General features: G+C 47.8%; 5 protein-coding genes across 5 annotated transcripts; 2 read left to right on the top strand and 3 right to left on the bottom strand.

The window, feature by feature from the left end:
* Positions 1-16: 16 nt before the first annotated feature.
* On the bottom strand, positions 17-2232 carry JR316_0007099 (NADP-dependent malic enzyme; the record flags this gene model as incomplete). Its single annotated transcript, XM_047892842.1, has 11 exons — positions 17-127; positions 185-604; positions 658-758; positions 813-873; positions 935-1122; positions 1185-1197; positions 1260-1403; positions 1459-1597; positions 1672-1735; positions 1797-1941; positions 2005-2232. 11 exons carry the CDS (start codon positions 2230-2232, stop codon positions 17-19), a joined length of 1614 nt encoding a protein of 537 aa, XP_047748124.1.
* A 430-nt stretch (positions 2233-2662) lies between these two features.
* Positions 2663-3232, bottom strand: JR316_0007098 (uncharacterized protein; the record flags this gene model as incomplete). The annotated part of the gene is made up of 1 exon (XM_047892841.1): positions 2663-3232. One exon carries the CDS (start codon positions 3230-3232, stop codon positions 2663-2665), a length of 570 nt encoding a protein of 189 aa, XP_047748123.1.
* A 5905-nt stretch (positions 3233-9137) lies between these two features.
* On the bottom strand, positions 9138-10132 carry JR316_0007097 (uncharacterized protein; the record flags this gene model as incomplete). Its single annotated transcript, XM_047892840.1, has 5 exons — positions 9138-9422; positions 9477-9617; positions 9671-9799; positions 9849-9929; positions 9980-10132. 5 exons carry the CDS (start codon positions 10130-10132, stop codon positions 9138-9140), a joined length of 789 nt encoding a protein of 262 aa, XP_047748122.1.
* Positions 10133-10702: 570 nt separating this feature from the next.
* JR316_0007096 (uncharacterized protein) lies at positions 10703-11300 on the top strand (the record flags this gene model as incomplete). Its single annotated transcript, XM_047892839.1, has 3 exons — positions 10703-10844; positions 11007-11081; positions 11146-11300. The coding sequence occupies 3 exons, from the start codon at positions 10703-10705 to the stop codon at positions 11298-11300; spliced, it is 372 nt and encodes a 123-aa protein (XP_047748121.1).
* A 1030-nt stretch (positions 11301-12330) lies between these two features.
* On the top strand, positions 12331-14342 carry JR316_0007095 (uncharacterized protein; the record flags this gene model as incomplete). Its single annotated transcript, XM_047892838.1, is given in 4 exon segments — positions 12331-12361; positions 12376-13366; positions 13426-13730; positions 13783-14342. The coding sequence occupies 4 exon segments, from the start codon at positions 12331-12333 to the stop codon at positions 14340-14342; spliced, it is 1887 nt and encodes a 628-aa protein (XP_047748120.1).
* Between the last annotated feature and the right edge of the window lie 34 nt (positions 14343-14376).

Here is a 14376-nt window from a genome sequence, read left to right as displayed (position 1 = left end):
AGGTGATGCAGCAAAATTACAGGCGAGGAATGGAGTTCGTGTTCGTGGGTTGCCACTGCTTAGCCTTGATATATTCAAGGAGGGCATCGTCGGAAAGATTTCGGAAAAGAGCGTTTTCGTCAACGTTCTACAATGAAGACGTGAGTACTTTGAATACGCGACGTGCAGACATCAGCCAACTTACGTCCTTTTGTGCAGCACGGATGACTGCAAGTGCAATTTGGGCACTAATATCGCGAATGCGCGTAAGACGAGGATAGACCAGTTCGGCTTTAGTTTCCTCAACAGTGAGGGATCCCGCTAGAGCAATAGCAGCCTGTTCCACCATGGAATCGGTGATGTGCTTCGACTTGGAGAGAATAGCACCCATTCCGATACCAGGGAAGATGTACATGTTGTTTCCCTGACCCGGTTCGTAGATATTGCCTTCAAATTCCACAGGTTTGTAAGGGCTTCCAGACGCAAAGACGACTGAACCGTTTGTCCAGCGAATCGCATCTTGGTATTCTAGCTCGCAAAGCGATACGGGATTTGACAGAGGGAAGATAATTGGACGGGTATTGAGTCTGGCCATCAGACGGACAACATCTTCTGTGAATGCGTTCTGTTTACAGCCAATTAAGTAGAGGATCATAAAGAGTGGCTGAAATATAATACCTGAATAGTGCTGAGGCCAAGGAGAGCGGTAGGCTTGACATATTCAATTATATCAATCAGGGATGTCAATGGAGGGCCCTGGTAGTCCGTACGAGCAAAGTCTGCCATGAGAGTTAGCCATGATTTACATTTATTCTTTCAATGACACGGCTTACATTTTTTATGCTCTTGAAGGCCTTTCCTATCAGCGGTGATCAGACCCTTAGAATCAACGGTCTGCAAATATTAAATCCATCAGAAATGTTTGCAGAAATGATGTCCAGGAAAATGCACTGACATAAATGCGGCTCCTTGCTTCCTCTTCACTCAGTCCCTGAAGGGTGAAGAACGAGGTAAGCTGCTTGGCTACACCAATACCAGCCGACCCGGCACCAAAGAAGAGAATTCGCTGGTCAGCGAGGGGAGTGCCAGAAGCCGAAGACGCCAGACGAGCAGCGTTCAAGAAACCCGAGAGTACGACAGAACCTTCAAGATCCGCAAGTCAGCACCGGGTCTTGTAGTCTCCAAGTTCTAAGCGGTGTACAAACCTGTGCCTTGAATCTGTGGGTCCGTTTGTCAGAAATAGAACAAACGCGGGGGAGTGCTAAAAATGGAAGACCTACATCATCATTGAAGACGCGGTATTTGTTCCTAAACATCTCCAGGTAGCGGAAAGCGTTGTCCGTTGAGAAGTCCTCGAACTGCACGACAAGGTGGGGGAAGACTTCCTGCATTGCCTCCATAAACTCGTTCATGAATGCATCCATCTATCATCAATGTTTGAGTTAAATTATCGTCGACAGGGGTTTGACGAAAACTTACCTCTTCAGTGTCGGGCCTCTTGCGGCGAACACCAAGGTAGAGTGGGTCGGTGAGGTATTTTTCGGTGTTGGTGCCCAAGTCCAGGCAAATAGGCACAGTCGTGGAAGGCTTGATGCCGGCGCCACCAATGTAGAGATCCCTAAACACGGGGAAAGTCAACAATGTTTTTGAAATAGCATGAATTACGACATGGTCCAAAAGGTTTGGTCTTACAGTTTACCGATGGCAATTGGGAGACCATTGGCACCAAGGTCACCGAGACCTAAGATGCGAGAGCCTGACGATCCATGAAGCTCGGATGAAGCAGAATTTTAAATAAGACCCGGGTATAAGCTCACCGTCTGTGACCACCGCGATCCTGGCGGCTTGCCCGCTAGGCCACGACCGAAGAACCTGTTTGATGTTGCCCTTTTGCTCTATGCTAATGTAGAGACCCTCTGGCCGCCGCCAGATATGGGAATAATTTGAGCAGGCATCACCGACCTGGAGGATGACAACAATTAGATCCAGCCGTCAACTGACAGCGACCAAAGGCGGGGGTCTTACAGTGGGGGTATACAGGATGGGGATAACCTCGAGCATGTTCCCCAGCAAAACCTCATAGAAGAGGTTGGGGTCGCGTTCCTTGAGACCATTGAGGTAGATGTACTTTTCGAGACCGTTGTGTTTTCCACGAAGCTGAGAGAGAACACGCTGACGGTGGTCAGTGTTGAGGAAGTAAGGAGGGATACGGGCAGCAGCAGACGACAGGGCACTCAAAGGAAAGGCGGACATGATGGTGGTTTTACGAAAACAAGAGAGGACTCCTGTCGGTATTTATACATGCAGGTCGGGCCAATAAATAGAATTTGTAGTAAAAGGAGAAATAATATAAACTGGCCGCGAATGGCTCGTATTGGGGTGCATGTGAATGTGCCGAAGGGCATGAAACCGGGAATAAAATGAAGTGGTTTGTCTGAGGGGAGCGACGACAAAAGCGGAACAGAGGAACACTCAAATACACATTCCCATTTCTAGTAACGGCACTCCGCCGATCAATCACGAGATGCAAACTACAGGATACGCTCGTCCATAGCCAGTCGTTTTCTGACTCGAATTCGCACAGGAAGCGCTGACGGACACAATTCAGCTTGTGTCCAGCCAAAAGAGCAGCTGAACCCACCTCGATCCCCTAGACGAGCCAGCAAACCGATGTCGATCCAGATCACCACAGTTCGCGCCGTTTTTTGGCGATGGCCTTGACAATTGAATGTCGCTCACTCCATTTCTGGCGTGCTACTTCGTGTTTCTCGTCGCGTATCTTGAGAACTCGTTTCCGTTCGGGTTTCTTTAACGCGGCGACCTGGCCCACGAACGTCTGCGTGCATTTGAACATCCGTGCTAGCTTTTTCCGAGTATATGTGGTAGGATCCGAGTATCTCAAATTGCGTAGCATCTCCAGTTTTTCGTCAGACAGTCGGTGAGGCGGGCTAGCCGGAGGGGCGCGGGTAAGTGGGGGAAGAGGGCCCTCAGCGGGCGTCGTAGGAGGGCGCAGCAGGGGAGAAGCGGGTGCAGTGGTGAGCGAGAACGGTGAAGGGGCGGTCGGGGGTGGTCGGTGAATGAACGTCAGGTTGTCCTCTTCCAGGTTGGTCACAACAGCATGGGGGTTGTTGATGAGAGGGTCTTTTGCGTGGTATGCCGGGCGCTCTGAGGTGCCAGGTCGTGGGCGGGGGTATTTTGGGGCATAGCGACGGGCGACATTGGATGTGAATGCGAGAACCCGTGTTGACTGCATGGCGAACAGCGAGCTCGACGACGAGAAGGCTTTGAGTTGGTTGACGTCGAGTGCGAGCAAAAACCTTCGCAATGTTTCCCACGTCTTCGCGCTCGCCCAAAATGGCAACGATCACAAATGCCATCACGGAGCTAACTGTAATTCACCAATAGGGGCTTCCAGCAGTCCTGCAGTTCCTATTGGCGTCTTGATTATTACTCTCTCTACCCAGTAGTCCTTACCCGGTACAGGTCAATGATTTGGGCCCATTATGCAAAAATTTATCAAGTATTGTCTTCAATCAGCAAAGATATCCGAGTAAAACATCATTGAACAGCTCAAGTTAAAGGAGATTCACTCCGAACCAAGCCACACCAACCTCCACATATAAAGGAGTATATGAACCACCCTCACTCGGAAGAGCAACGGTCTAGAACTTGCGATCTAAAAGACGACCAACTCCAACTCCAATCAGAAATGGAACGCCTATATCCTCCTCTTCGGACTTCCTCTGTAGTCAACGCGTCCAGAAATACGCTGAAATCAGGCCTTTCACACACATATCCTTCCAAACATACGATGGAATACAATAACACGGGGAGTCGGAAAGAATCGGGAAAGAGTGGGGTTGGGAAGTAGACAGAAATGACTGTGTCGGTGCGGCGCACCTGCAAGGTAGGCCACCCTCCCAAGCTCTTGATTCCGGCGAATGTATGTGCCGCTGCCTTACACCAATTAATACGAGCAAGGTATCGTATTCAATCTAAATAAAGCGTGCGGATTTACCATGGGAAACACCAGTGAGTCTTTGCCCCCACCTGCCTGAAATTCACTTTCAGCGATTCGCAGCACAGCTACACAGTCTCTCCAGATAAATCAATTTCAAACGCATTTACTTCACGGGAATTGAGCGGGGAGAGACGCAGAACAGGAAGATTTTTTGCACATAATATTTTTTGTATATGGTATGTCCTCGGGAACTTTTCTGAAAATGGTTCTCTGAGAATAGGAACAAATGAGAGTACATCAGAAGTAAAAACACTTATATTTACACTCACAGTGTTGTGATTTGGTACCCCTCCATTGTACTCGAGGATATACTTTCAACATGGTAAGTTGCCAAAAATTGTAATTCACTACTAAAATACATTGCAGCATATTGCTAAACTTCTCTGGATCAGCTGCAAGATCGAACAAAACGCGAACCGCATATCACATCTCTACGCGAGGTAAAGTAGGATCACAGGTGTCTAAAAGACAACCAAAAGTCCTTGCATGCTGCGTACCAATACAGGCATACGCCCGTTTGGGCTCAACGCAAGCTACATTTGCACGTCCGTTGATATGTCGATATACCACAAGTTGTGCGTTGCGTAGTGGATGGAGGTGGTAAGCCCAGCATCCAGTCACACGACCAGTAAAAAGCAAAGTTACGTCAACAAGAGGCGGCAGTGATCATATACGCAGAATGAGCCGGCGGTTAGATAATTATTATCAGTCAAATGACACTGACGCAAAAAAACAGAGTAAAAAGCATGTTTCGTTTTCGTGGTTTTTGTGAACTTTAAGTAAATGTAAAAGTAGTCAGACAAAAGGACCGGGGAAAGGTAAGGAGAGAGCAACCAATCAAGTACGCACGCAGTCGTAAGCAACTCCATGTGCCTTTCTTAGCTCGTCGAGGTAAATTAGCTATTTTGCGCCCGTTCGGCGCCTTTGTTGTGCAAGCACAGCAAGAACCCGCGGAGGAGTCTGGGGCATTATTACTGTATTTGGATCTGTGGCGTCCTCGTCACTCTTTGCTCGCCGGGTTCGCAGGGTCCTGGGAACCATCCACCGGGGCGTCCCTGCTCCTGCTCCTGTCCTGCCCTTGCGCATGGAGTCGAGCTGGAAGAAGAAGAATATCTGAAAGTGCCTCCGAAGACGCGCGACCTTGGTGGTTGCACTTCCCAGTGTTGGCGCCCAATTAGAATCGAGCAGGTGTGGGAACCGCTCCAAACCACTGCCTGGGCAACAAAATCTGCGAGCACGAGCAGAGAAGAAGGAGCACCACAAGCAGCGAGAGTCTTTCTCCTTCTCCACAGCTTCAGAATGTGGGGATGCCCAGACCGCAGTAGATTACAGACGAGTAGGCATCGCTGCGTGGAAGGCGATCTGCCGTGAAACCAGTGTATCGAGAGGTTCGTAAGACCTTGCAGATGGCACAAGGCAAGAACATGCAAAAGAGCAGTTGGCAGTCTAGACCTCGAGACTCTGTAGGAGTAGTAAGTGTCCGACAGCTCGAAGTAAAAAGTAGAAGAGTCAGGGTCGCGAAGTCCGATAGCACTGGGTAATCAAGAACAAAGCAGCGAGCTGAGCGTTTGTTGGGGTTCAAGAGTTACGACAGAAAAAGTTCCAGGCTTGATAGACTGGCATGATGGGTATGTAAACTCGGTGATAAACAAAGTAAACCAAGTTGGATACAAAAAAAATATCCAAACTGTCCAACTCGTCTTCTAGCCTGCGGTACCTCTTTCCAGTCTGAGTATGTTAGTAAAGCCTGTCATCAAGCGCGAATCTCCGAGAACCGTTCCCCGGTCCCAGATTTTTTTGATTTGCTCATCCATTGCTTCACATTCCTCGATTTGTTGGAATGAATTATGGGCGCTTTGAAAGTGAGCGTTCAGCCTTTCTACCAGACTACATGTTGTGTTGTCTTCCAGGTTGTTCCTTGATGTCTTTATAACTCTTTGAGTGCATCTGCGAAGGTGTGAATAGCATCCCAGTCCCGTCCGATCAAACGGTAGAGCGTTATAGCGCTGTTGTCGGACCTCACTCGGTCACTGGAGATGATGGTACTATATTGATGCCAGAATTTCTTTTGTATAGCCTCGTCGGGAAGTTCAAAGGATGGCTTTCGGATCTTCAAGTCGTTTCTGCACGTCCTCGCGATCGAAAATATTGTTGTGTGGTCGTTGTAAGTGCAATGTGGAGTTGAAGGTGTCCCAGAGGTCTTCCAAAGGATTCTCGTCTGGGTAAAATACACGAATGTCGTCTTCCAGATGATAGTGATACGTATCGAGGAAAAGCAGGGCAAGCAGCGTTTTGTAGACCCAATAACCAGAGAGCGAGGTGGTCCTCCCTTAGTCGTTTAATCATGATCCGAATGCGCTCAGTCCTACATCCTGGCTCTGAAGCGTCTCCGTTGAACAGATGCAGTATCTGGGTAAGTATTTCTTGTCCATCGCTGTCTTCTTCAGCGGCGATCTTGTCCACGACTTGGACTCTGGAGTCCTGACTAGCTGGAACAGATCTTCGTGTTCAAGTAGCAAGCGTCAGTGAATATGACATATTCGCATTCGCCACCCACCAGAGTACAAACAGGAGTTGAATTGACACGATATCAGGTGGGTTTTTCGCACTGGCGCGCATACATGGGTGTAACAGTGTAAGTCGACAAAAACCGTCGCTGCTCGCTGCTCGCAGTCGCACATGTGACCATCGGTATACCGTACTGTTTGTCCAACAAGGTTTCCAACAACCTCCAACCATATCTCGCTGCTCATTTGACCGCAAGTATAACAGCTTGCTCATCTCTAACTGGAAAGAAACTAAAACTTGAAGCTACGAAACGAATATGTGAAGAACAATCCAATCCCCTGGTAAAGTACCGCTATCTCTCTCAGGAGTCAGGACCCAGGAACTTCAAATTTGAAAATACGTCATTCGTCATTTCGCTAACACCACCTTGACCAAACCACAAAAATGTGCGAAAAGAAGCATAAGTATCATAGATAGCACTAGCGCGAGCGCTATCCAGGAACACATCCGATTCCGATCCCCGAGTAAAGTAAGAACATAGATCTCGAACTTGCCTCCTCTCCTATCCAGATATTTCAAGTTTTGACGCACACAAGTATAGTACAAATATACGATGCAAGTGACTCAACAGTCAAAATCGAATAACAATCAAAAAAGACCCTGAAGGCTGAAGCACCAAAAAGTGACAAAGTCCATACTCCAATTTGAGGAACGTCGCCGGCGGTGCGGGGCGGCGGCGGGGGTATGTACATGCACGCCTAAATGACATTGACAAGCCGGGGGTTTAGCCCCATCACCCTGTCCACTGTCCACTGTCCATGTCCATATTCATGAGCCGCTGTCGTATATATACCAAGTTCTTAGTTAACACAAATACTAATTGTCGTATCCCGCAAAGACCGCGCGGAACCACCGCCAACGCCATCGAACATCGATATCAACAAACTTTGACAAACTTTGACAAGCGGAGCTCGCAGCTCGCAGCTCGGTCAACTCTGAATACTATACTGCAGGTGTACACACACACACACGAATACACTGATCAATGATGAGTGATCAGTGATACCGAGCCCCTGTCGTTCAAGATTTCGATTGCGATGCCAAAAAAAGAGCAAGAAAGAACGAGAGAGAAAGAAAAAATAAAAAGGGTTGCTTTCAAAGTTCATACTTGGTACCAAAATCACGATCGAACTCAATGCGTACGAGGAGCAAGATAAAGGATCGAAACAAGCCAGCAATCAAGCAAGGAAACAGAGAGTAGAGAGATAGAGAGAGAGAAACAAACTTGAGAAAAAAAAGAGAGACGGACGGACGGAGAGTGCGAAAAATCAGATACGAAATACGTACGGGGTACACAGGCGGCCGCTGGACACATTTTTGGATGTGTTTGGCCGATGTATGTCAGACACAAATAAACATGTGTCTGCCACCTCCATCCGATATCAGTGGGTGACACAACAGGCCGAAATTCATGTGGCTGCCACATAAGTGCCAAGCACCGTTTGTGTCAGCCACATTCTAGCAAATACATATTTTTTTGTAGGCTTTTCATATGTATTCACAGTATAATATCATTGTGAAATTTTATTTTTGGTCTTTCATACAAGATTAGGTTATAATAAAACACCATATATTGAGCATGAAGCTGAAGCTAAATAACTACTAATCTAACGTCTATCCTATAAAGTACTCACTGGGTTATTGCATCCACAAATACCCATTCCACAGAGCCAAACTATGGTGTCGACAATGGCGATCGATTCCGGCTATGGCGTTGACGATGTTGTGTTGCGCATCCAACTATCACCCATTCTCCAGAGCCAAACTATGGTGTCAACGATGGCTATCGATTCCGGCAATGGTGTTCTTGGACCTTGTCAAACTTCAAAGCACATATTCTTGAACCTGTGGTGTTAAAATAAGTAATTTTCGCCATGGATAGCTGTCTAAAAATACTCAGCAATAAGCAGGTTCTTGCACCAGTGTGCGATCTACAAATCAAATGTCAGTCACCAAAAAAAAACTATGCCCAACCATGCCGCTCAACGCGTTCCCACATATTGGGAATCTGGATCTTTCCAGTGCATGGCTTTTAGTACATGAAAGGGCTGGATCTCTTAACAATGCACGGCGGAAAACACGGTGCCGCTGTGCGAGATCATGGAGGAAAAGATGAAAGCGATAACTCGTTGCTGTTGATCAAATGATCACCGGTGCCAAACACTAGCAAACTGAATATTAGGGGCTACATGTTCTCAACATCAACTTCAGATTTAGTTGCGTTTACACATACATTTCCGCATAATTAATAACTATATTGTAGTGGAGTCTAGTGGCTAAAAAGGTCTACCTGTTGAAGGACCACTAAATAATTGAGCAATTGCATTACCAAAATTTAAATGAGGTTCAGGCAGCCTCGAAGAAGAATTGGAAGGAAAGGACTGTATAGTGGTGGGTTGTGGGTCGGATGTGACATCGCTAGGGCTGGTAAAAGAGCGCTCGGAAGGGTGGCTTGAGAAATCTAAGCCTTTATTGGTCCTGAGAGAGTCCATCTCCAGACATTCAGCAATAAATCTATTCACAAGCTTAGCATAACTCATTGAGAATACAAGAGAAAACTCGGACTGTTTCAACTCAGCTGTATTATCTCCCAGCTCATCGTCAAGCCTCTTGAGCCATTGATCAACTTTGGACCAATAGTCTTCGCCATCAGCCACCCGACCGCGAGTTTTCCCAGCGGGAATGTTTGTTTTTTGCAATTTACGTTTTTGGTAGCAGAATGACCCGAATCGCTAGAGTTGTCGGTGCTTGGTGTTCCAAAATCCTGGTCATTGTTCTCCTCTTCTGAGTTGTTGTCATCCTTCTCAAGTTCAAAGGCCGAAAACATAGATGAATGGTCCCAGAAAAACCGCCACTTTACATTGCCACGTTAGTGAAACTTTTTGAATCAGAAATATTGAAGACACACCAATAACACATGTTTTGAGAGGTAAGCTGTATTGGAATTTGCACCAGACTCTGACGTAGGCAGACAATATTTCACAATGAGGCCCGCCGCAAATTCTTGCACAGAAGTAAACTTTGGGCCTGGAGTTATGCTTTGTATGATCTTTAATTTCACACATCAGTACACGGCATATGGTAAACCGGACAACCACACACCTCTTTTCGAAGCGTGTTTCTCTGAATTGTACAAACGGTTTGTATATGCGCCATCCATTTGGCCTCACGTCCCAGCCGATTCAGGATGTTGTCAAGGTAATTGTCTGCGGGCTTTTTTTTCATCTTTGCCTGCAAATGCATTTGTTTTAGACCGCCAATTAAAGTGAAAAGAACGCACCTCAACATCGATGTGAAGCGTCTTAAAGGACTGTCTAGAGGGCTTTAGAAGCTCTTTGATACAGGTTGATTTAATGGCCATCTAAAAGCTGGCTCAGACCACCGTGTTCATAAAGGCAAACAATGACTCACCTTTTGTGCATTTGATAACACAAAGTTCTCATCTTTTTGCAGCTCATAATCAGCCAAAAAACTGCTCAGCTGCCCGAGTCCTTGTAGATGTGTTTGCGTGGCAGTCAGTGCTTTATGCAGACGAACTTCGGCCCCAAACTGGCAGGCCAACATCATGATTCGACTTATCACTTCGGTCTAAGGAGGTTGCTCTTCAGGCACGGCTGTACAGATCTGCGGGTTTACGAGTTAGAAGCAGTTTGATGTAGGCGTTATGTAAAAAACAAGTTTACCTGATAAAGAAAAGTGAGATCTGCACTGTGGTTGCTTGTGAGGTTGAATCGGTGAACCAGGTTGTCAATAAACAGCTATGTACCAGTTGGGCGGTCCACGTCACGAGAAACAGGCTGTGATGCAAAAGCTGGGTCAATCGAAGAATGAGACATTGTGGATTCAGAATCAAGCAAACATCTCTTACCTTGCTTTTATACCCCAAGTTTGATTTGCCATGTTTGCCACAACAAACGAATCACATCGCGTTTGAGGTCAATCAACAATTCGCGTCGCGTTCGAGGTCAATCAACAATTCGCGTCGTGTCACATCAACAACAACAAACCTATGCGTCACATAAAAAGGAGGCGTCAAAGTTATTCCAAAGGTTTGCTCACCTTTTGTCTCACTCTCTCACTCCCTTAACCATCAGTCTGATATTTGTGTGGTTTCGTTATCTTGAACCGCTCAACATGTCTACCAACACTCTTGACAATTGTCTACCATCCCGCCTGCTGTCGCCTAAGACTCCATCGCCAAAAAAAAGTTTCAGGAAGCACAACCAAGATGAAGACGATGAGGCACCTAAAAAGTACCTGTCAACTCTGAATGCAGGTCAGTAAACAAACCTTGTTAAACCTCAGCATAACCTACCCTGACCTCCCACCCGTAGGGCTTGACGTTACTGATGGTCTGCCCAACTACAGTTTTTACGGCCTTGGTAAATAGAATCTTATCACGAATGCACTTGAACTTACACCATCCAAACTCAACTAGGTGATACCCCTGGATCAACGTGCCAAAGCGATCTCGAAGACCAGCCGGTTGTATCCAAAATGCCTGAAAAGAATGGTGCGTTTCATAAGTTGACAGTATTGCTGTGAAAGGTTGAGACCACTCACATCCACTTTATTAGACCATTCCTCCAAGGTTCCCCGCAACAAAACCACAATCAGCTTGAACAGGGCCTATCCACGTTCCCGACGCGATCTGGAGGCAGAGATTACTGTTTGGCGTGAAATAGCCATCGAGGCAACAAGAGAAGCTGTGGCCTATAAGAATCAGCTTTGAACGGCATGGTTGGACCTTGCCGCAGCACGCCAGGAGGCCCAGTCAACTAAAAAGGCGGTAAAAAACTTGGTTAGGTCTGTGAAGAATTCCAAACAACGCTCTGCATACCTGACGTTGGTGGTGGAGGGTCTAGAAGAGCAGTTGAGGACATATGTCAGACAGGAACACAACACAGCAATTATGCTGGTAGAAGAGAGGCATTGGAGCCAACAGCTGAAAGCAGCGTTGACGTCCCATGGCATTAACGTACCGGTTTACATTCCTCCTCAGCCTTTGCAGTCTGACAATCCCATTGCTATTGTTTAGACGGTTTGTGAAATAGAATCTGCAGCACTTTCAATACTATATTGTCAATTTGGCCTTACAAAAGGGATGCATGAAATATAACGCACCTGGGTAGTATTCCTGAGACCTGCATTACTCTGCGGTGTTTGTGTTTGTAGCGGACTGACGTATTACCAGGTGTTCTGAGGTCAAAGCAGTTGAAGTGTGTCGCGGGTGCAACGCGTCCACCTACGTCACCTGACCCCTATCACCTGACCCCTATCACCTGACCCCTGATCTGTTTAATGAGGTTCAACATTCCCCTCATTCGCGTTCGTATAAATACCCGTCCCACCGGTAAGCAAACGTTCGTATATCAGAAACGCGACAGGGCCCAGCTCTCGCGTTGGTTAGAGGCTTGCCAGGCGAGGGATCACCCCTGGACCGGGTCTGTCAAACTGCCAGCCAACGCAGGAGCTGGGGCGTGTCATGATTGCAAGAACCCTGCTCACCGTTGGTTTTTGCATGCACAGATGTCGGCCTGCCAATAGGCGCGCTATACGGTACGTCCTTGGAAACTTTTCTATGCATATACCAAGTTTTAAATCGGAAATCTGTTCAAGCAGACATGATCTGGGAGGGTGTATGCCCAGTGTCAGCCTGAGGTATGGGAGGATCCGTTGGCTTTTGACTTGATCTCTGCCTGGCGGGCAGCAGATGCAAGGGAGGACACAGACTTGTTAGATCTAGATCAAGGTGAGTCACCATGTTTGCCTACTCGTCATCTGCCCATTCACGTACTTGTCAATAGATGTCTTGATTCCATCGACCGACGATACGTCGACGCCATCCGTTCACAACATCTGGACGCCGTCGATCCACGATGCGTCAAAGAATCGGTCGACGGACGATACCTGGATGCAGTTTACGAACAATACGTCGACGCCGACGGCGTTGATCCACGACGTGTCGACCCCGTCAACCCGTGAATCGATGACGTCGATCCACGACGTGTCAACGCCGTCAACCCGCGAATCGACGACGTCAGCCCACAACGCATCGACCCCGTCAACCTGCGAGTCGATGCTGTCAGCCCACAACGCGTCGACCCTGTCAACCCGCGAGTCGATGCTGTCAGTCTATAACGCGTCGACCCCATCAACCCGCGAATCGACGACGTCAGCCCACGACGTGTCGATCCCGTCAACCCGTGAATCGACGACGTCAGCCCACAACGCGTCGACCCCGTCAACCCGCGAGTCGATGCTGTCAGTCCATAACGCGTCGACCCCGTCAACCCGCGAATCGACGACGTCAGCCCACGATGTGTCGATCCCGTCAACCCGCGAATCGACGACGTCAGCCCACAACGCGTCGACCCCGTCAACCCGCGAGTCGATGCTGTCAGCCCACGATGCGTTGACACCATCGGTTGACAATATGTTGACACCGCCGATTGTACCTTCGCAATCGTCGACCAAGCTTTCGCTTTCGTTACCTCAGCGAGACCCATCCGTGCAAACCGCCAGCCTGAAAAGGCCATACAATGGGCTTTCCAACAGTCATCGCAGCCGCAAGTATCAGCGGACGTTACAATACAATAAGCACGGACACACACCAAAACCCAGTCTTTTAAGCATGCTTCCCAGCTGCCAGCCAGAGGCTCTCAACGTCAAGCTTGACACTTTGCCTGCCACGCAAGGCGCCTATGGTGCTAAACCAACAAAACCCCACAAAAGTCACCTATATAGCTTGGATGCCATCAAGGCCCTTGGGTTCCGCATTATACCTTGGGATAGATGGTGAGTTACAACTCTTCTGATCTGTTCAGTTTGATGGAGTTAAAGCTAATGCACTATAGCACCCCCGTCCCGTTTGTTTCTGAAGACGGACGTATTTTTATGGTTCTGGCAGGCCGTCCTAAGGACCCTGCATACGAACGTGCCACGGAGGAAGCATTTGATCTACTGAGGGAGGCCGGACACACCACAGTGTTTACACACAAAGACTATTCAGAAAATCGTGGTCATTATCCCGCACTCAACATCGGCGTTACACACGGTGTAGGGACACACTCTCCACTCAACCGCGTCCAGCGCCATCCCAAAATCACTGCCAAGCTCTTGCAGTCGGAAAGCATTCAACAAATGGCCAGTTTTGCCAGCAGTAAGTGACTCCTATGCCTGTTTTGTGAACCTGTTTTTAAACACATCCACAGGTGCATTTGCTACATGGAGCCCTAAAGTGTACAACCACTATAAGTTGTACATGGATAAGATATTCGCCAATGACTCCACGCTAGTCCGACTGTTTCGCCGCAGCATATTTCCGGCGGCCACCTTCAACCTAGGGTCTGTGGTTTGCACCATCCCGCATTTTGATATCAAAAACTGTCCATATGGCTGGTGCGCCATCCAGTCTTTAGGGAAATTCAATGCCAAAAAGGGTGGTCACTTTGTGGTGTGGGGCCTGAAAGTGGCCATTGAGTTCCCTGCAGGATCTACCATCCTTATGCTGTCCGCCGTCCTAGAACATTCAAACACCAGCATTGAACACGGAGAGGAGCGTGCTTCCTTTACTCAGTATGCTTCAGGTGGCCTGTTTAGATGGGTTGATTATGGCTACCGCACCGAGAAGGAGTTAAAACGTACAAACCCCAAGCTTTATCAAGAGCAAATGGAGCTTAGGCCAACACGATGGAAGAGGGGGTTGGGCATGTTGTGCACCTTACAAGATCTTATTTCAAAAGCTGCGTTTGAGGTCTCTGGACAAGTTTGATCTGCTATTCTTCTTGTAGAATTCTAGTAAATAA

Source organism: Psilocybe cubensis, chromosome 6 (genome assembly GCF_017499595.1).
Source record: "Psilocybe cubensis strain MGC-MH-2018 chromosome 6, whole genome shotgun sequence".
Taxonomy (NCBI): domain Eukaryota; kingdom Fungi; phylum Basidiomycota; class Agaricomycetes; order Agaricales; family Agrocybaceae; genus Psilocybe; species Psilocybe cubensis.
Note: the sequence above shows the minus strand (reverse complement) of the source record. Positions and strands in the feature narration are given on the sequence as shown.